Source organism: Sceloporus occidentalis, unplaced genomic scaffold (genome assembly GCF_023333645.1).
Source record: "Sceloporus occidentalis isolate IW3139 unplaced genomic scaffold, rSceOcc1.0.p SCAF_1, whole genome shotgun sequence".
In the NCBI taxonomy this organism is placed as follows: domain Eukaryota; kingdom Metazoa; phylum Chordata; class Lepidosauria; order Squamata; family Phrynosomatidae; genus Sceloporus; species Sceloporus occidentalis.
This window is the reverse complement of record NW_028316981.1, coordinates 301489864-301495524: the sequence shown is the minus strand read 5'-3', so window position 1 is coordinate 301495524 and position 5661 is coordinate 301489864. Positions and strand designations below refer to the sequence as shown.

Sequence of the window (5661 nt, the reverse complement as noted above, 5' to 3'; positions counted from 1 at the left end):
TAATTTCTTTCTGCAAGTACAAAACAGACAAGAAATCCCACAAAACACCCCCAGCAGTCTCTTTCATTCAATTTGTACAGCAAATTCCAAACTGGCCTAATCTAGGAGGTTTTCAAAATGCAACTATACTAGTGGATAATGGGGGAATAGGAGGGCATTTAGTATTTCTTTGGTTTGGTTTGGTTCTTCTAGCAGGGGAGTCACTAGGAAGGTGTAGGGGGTTCATGTTGCAACAGAGGACACCCTAATGAAAGGTAACACCACTGATTCCCAAACATTTTCTTTTCCAGCCCTGAAGCCAGAAGCCTGAGGCCAGAGCCGCCAGCAGCAGCAGCAGCAGCAGCAGCAGCAGCAAGCTTCCCCACACCATTGGGACTTAAGCAGAGGAACACCACTCCAGCCCTGAAGCCAGAAGCCTGAGGCCAGAGCTGCCAGCAGCAGCAGCAGCAGCAGCAGCAGCAAGCTTCCCCACACCATTGGGACTTAAGCAGAGGAACACCACTCCAGCCCTGAAGCCAGAAGCCTGAGGCCAGAGCCGCCAGCAGCAGCAGCAGCAGCAGCAAGCTTCCCCACACCATTGGGACTTAAGCAGAGGAACACCACTCCAGCCCTGAAGCCAGAAGCCTGAAGCCAGAGCCAGCAGCAGCAGCAGCAGCAGCAGCAGCAGCAAGCTTCCCCACACCATTGGGACTTAAGCAGAGGCAAGGCAAAGGCAGAGGCAACAGCAGCTGAGATATTTACACCCTCCCCAAACACTCCTTCAAGAACACCACTCCAGCCCTGAAGCCAGAGGCCTGAAGCCAGAGCCAGTAGCAGCAGCAGCAGCAGCTAGCTTCCCCACACCATTGGGACTCCTCAAGCAGAGCTCGGCGGTTGTGGCGGAGGGAGAGTTGTGGATGCAGTGGGTTCCCTTGAGGGCCCAGGGAACACCACCACCCTCCCAATTCAGTGGGGTTTGACCTCTCACCATCTCACCTGAGGCCGGGAATGTGGCAGGGGCGGCCATTGGAGTTGTGCTGGGGAATGGGAGGTATGGTTGGGATAGAGGGAACAGATGTTACAAAAGAAGACGGGATCGCTGTCTGAAAGCTATCCCGTCTTCAGTTCCCTCTGTTTCTCAGGATGGCTTGGAGAGCAGACCAACCATTCCACAGAACCTCACTCTGCTCCTTTGCAATGCCAGGTCGGTAAAAAACAAGACCCATATCATCCAGGACCTCCTCCTGGATGAAGATGCCGACCTGGCTTGCTTCACAGAGACCTGGCTGGGAGAGGATAGCACTGCTATATGGGCGCAGGCCCTCCCAGCTGGGTACTCTGTCAGTGAGCAGGTGAGGGGAAGTGGGCGGGGGGGCGGAGTGGCTCTAGTCTATAAGAACCATCTGACCTTGGCCAGGATACCTGTCCGGAACACAGTCCATTTCGAGTGTATGTACCACAGCCTGAAGACCAGGGATAGTTTGGGGATTTTGCTAGTTTACCGGCCACCCCGTTGTCTGGCAGACTCCCTGACCGAGCTGACACAGCTGGTCTCTGAGCTGCTGTTGGAGACCCCCAGACTCTTAGTTTTGGGGGACTTTAACATTCCGCTCGAGACCAGTTTAACAGGCGCGGCTCGGGAGTTCATGGAGACCATGACAAACATGGGCCTATCCCAATTGGTCAAAGGGCCCACACGTTGTGCAGGTCATACACTCGATGCGGTCTTCAGTACGGAACAGGAATATCCGTGGGCGGAGGTGGTAAGTACCTCCGCATTGTCATGGACGGATCATTTCCTGGTCAAGACGAAACTTAGAGCCAATATCTGCCCCACTGGGGATGGCGGACCCATTAGAATGATCCACCCTCGAAGGCTGGTGGAGCCCATTGGATTCCAGACAGCCTTAGAGGGTTTAATGGTTGGGAATGCCGGTGATCCTGTCGATGCTCTGGTCAATACCTGGAACACCGATCTTACCAGGGCTATCGACACGATTGCTCCCAAGCGCCCTTGCCATCCCGCCCCAAATCGGAGGCCCTGGTTCAAACCAGAGCTGAGGAAGATGAAGTGGTTTGGACAACGGCTAGAGCGCAGGTGGCGGAAGACTCGACTCTTATCCGACAGAACTCGCCATAGGAACTTTCTTCGTTCCTATCGGGAGGCAATACGTGCAGCGAAGAGAGCCTTCTCCTCTGCACGTATTGCGTCTGCAGAGTCCCGTCCAGCAGAGCTGTTTAAGGTGGTGAGGGAAATGATGCAGGTGACCCCTGCGCCAAATCCCTTACTTAACCCGACGACAGCCTGCTGTGACGCGTTTAACAACTTCTTTGCAGACAAAATCTCTCAGATAAGAGCCGACTTAGATGCCACCGTTGAAACAGAGTCGACAGGCGAGGCGTCCAGTGACTCCGCCGATGTAGTCATACTGGATCAGCTCCAATCTGTGAGTACTGATGACGTGGACAAGCTGCTTGGTAAGATGAGGAAGACAACTTGCCCTCTTGACCCTTGCCCATCATGGCTGGCCATCCAGGGGGGGGGGATGCATTGATGAGATTCCTCACGGATATCATCGGTGCATCCTTCAGGGAAGGACATGTTCCATCTTGTTTAAAGGAAGTGGCGGTTAGGCCGCTCCTGAAAAAACCTTCCCTGGACCCCCTGGATATGAAGAATTATAGGCCGGTGTCATTGCTGCCATTTTTGAGCAAGGTGATCGAGAGGGCGGTTGCCCTTCAGCTCCATGCTGTCTTGGATGAAGCCGATTATCTAGACCCATTTCAAACTGGCTTTAGGACAGGCTTTGGGGTTGAGACTGCCCTGGTTGCCTTGACCGACGATCTGCGTCTGAGCATTGACAGGGGGAGTGTGACCCTGTTGGTGCTCTTAGACCTCTCAGCGGCTTTTGATACTATAGATCATGGCATCCTCTTGGACCGCCTGAAGGGGTTAGGTATCGGGGGCACTGCTTTGCAGTGGTTCCGGTCCTTCCTCTCGGGCAGGTCTCAGAGGGTGCTACTCAGGGACTGTAGCTCCAGTAAGAGGTACCTCACTTGTGGGGTTCCTCAGGGGGCTATTTTGTCCCCGATGTTATTTAACATCTATATGAAGCCGCTGGGTGAGATAATACGGAGTTATGGTGCTGGGTGTTATCAGTACGCTGATGACACCCAAATCTATTTCTCCGTATCTTGTTCGTCGGCCTCGAATTCCGATGTCATCTCTTCTCTCAATGAATGTCTTCAGGCGGTAATGGGCTGGATGAGGAAAAACAGATTGAAACTGAATCCAGACAAGACGGAGGTGCTCATGGTAGCGGCCCTGAAACCAAGAATTGGGTTGCAACCTCCAGTCCTGGATGGGGTCACACTCTCCTCCAGCGACTGTGTTCGCAGTCTGGGGGTGCTCCTTGACTCGTCGCTCCTGATGACAAATCAGGTAAATGCGACAGTCAGGAGTGCCTGTTATCAGCTTCGGCTGATACGCCAGCTGCGCCCTTTTCTGGAAGTAAGGGATCTCGAGACGGTTGTGCACGCGCTGGTAACCTCACGCCTTGACTTCTGTAATGCACTCTACATGGGGATACTCCTGTGCTTGACTCGGAAATTGCAGCTGGGTCAAAACATGGCAGCCAGGCTTGTGTCAGATACATCTAGGAGGGACCACATTACTCCGGTTTTGAGGTCCCTCCACTGGCTGCCTATCAGCTTCCGGGCCCAGTACAAGGTGTTGGTTATCACCTTTAAAGCCCTAAATGGCTTGGGTCCAAGCTATCTTAGGGACCGCCTCCTCCCGTACAATCCTCCCCGTGCTCTCCGGTCCTCTGGGAGGAACTTACTGCAGCCTCTAAAATCTAGGCTTGCAGCGACCTCCCAGAGGGCGTTCTCTGCTGTCGCCCCCAAACTCTGGAACGACCTGCCGAATGAGATCCGTCAGATAACATCATTAGACAGCTTTAAAAAAGCGGTCAAGACGGATCTCTTCCGGCAGGCCTTTCCAGATTAACCATCCCCGCCCAGGTTCCCTGATTCCCTCATTCCTCCCGTGGCCCCATCTTAGTGATGGTTGAGGATCAACAGAGGGATATCAGGGTTTTTAGTTTTAATTGCTGTTTTTATGCTAGATATTGTGTTTTTAATATGTTATACTATTTAATACTGTCTTAAGGGGGGGAGGGATAAAGGGTTTTTAATTGTCATATTTTATATTTTACTGTTGTTAACCGCCCGGATTGGTTTGCCAGAGGGCGGTATACAAATAATAATAATAATAATAATAATAATTATTATTATTATTATTATTATTATTTTCTTTAAAAAAAAAACCTTTTAAAATTTTATTTTAAAACATCACATTTTTGGGCCCAGTGGTGTCACTGCAGTTGGTGTCACCCCATTGTGACTCTTGGTGTCACCCCCATGGCCATACCCCTTGCCAGCCAGAAGGTGGGGGAGAGCCATTGTAGGAATTGGAAAGCCCACATGCATGCAATGCCACACAATCCACCAATGTTTAGTTTCTCTATACACAAAAGTGCACACTGGGTCTCAGAGAAGATTCCTATTGCAAAAAAAAAAAAAAAAAAAAGAAAGAAAAGAAAAGAAAGAAAAAAGAAAAGAAAAATCCAAACCCTCCTCCCACATTCATGGCTTGCTGTGGTGCCACTACTCACAGGGTGCTGTCATGTTTTGCCCTTGGAAGACTAGCCAAACCCTCAATCCATAGGTTCAGCTTTTCAACCACACAAACACACACACACACACACACACACACACACACAGAGAGCTTGCTTCACCCAGCTGTTGGTAGCAAAAGCAATGGTTGTATAATCCAGTCCAGGTTTGTCATAAGACTTCAGTACAACCTGTTCAAAGGGAAAATCCAAAAGAGTAGTCCAGGTCCAAGCCAAGCAACAGGTAATCAGTCAAAGCTCAAGGCAGCAGCAAGGCACTTTCCATGCGCAATAGATGGTTGGTGACCATACTAAAACAAGGGAGGTGCTGGGATATTCATGGGTCGCCACTTTAATTGTCATGAGTCAATGCTATGGAATTCTGAATTCTCTAGTTTTGTGAGATATTTACCCTTCTCTGTCAGAGAGCTCTGGTGCCACAACAAAATACAAATCCAGAATTCCATAGGTTGGAGCCATGACAATTAAAGCAACATTATTTCTGCAGTGTTGATACAGCCTTTGTGGCCTTCTCAGGGACATCAGGCTGAGAAACAGGGTGCTAAGCAAATTACACCTTTGGTGTGATCCAGCGTTGCTCTTTCTACAGGGACAATTTCTACACTGGAGGTTTCCCAAGTATCATTTAACCCAGAAGTGTGGAAGAAGTGGCCCTTCAGATCTTTTTGGACTTTATCTTCCATCAGCCATTGCCAGACCTACTCTTTGATGAGATGTTGGCAGTAGTAGTGCAATGATGGATCACATGGGTGAAACTGGAAGGTCAAAACAGTGTGATCCCGGATGCAATCATGCGGATTCATGTTATTGCATGAGATGTTATCACACTTGATTGAAATAAATGCTAGGTCAGTTTGAACCCAATCCAGGGTCAACCAAGAGATGTGTAAATTCGGGGAAATACAGAATGTACAAATCCTGTTCCACTCCAAAGTTGCGTTCAATTCGAATTTGGCAGGTATGGAACGCATGTCTTGGTTGCCCT

At 50.0% G+C, this 5661-nt stretch overlaps 1 protein-coding gene across 1 annotated transcript; it reads left to right on the top strand.

Moving 5' to 3' along the window:
- Positions 1-962: 962 nt before the first annotated feature.
- On the top strand, positions 963-5413 carry LOC149324165 (uncharacterized; the record flags this gene model as incomplete). The annotated part of the gene is made up of 2 exons (XM_089487216.1): positions 963-2077; positions 5311-5413. Coding segments are annotated over 2 exons (1218 nt in total), but the record flags the coding sequence as incomplete, so codon positions are not given.
- Positions 5414-5661: the final 248 nt, after the last annotated feature.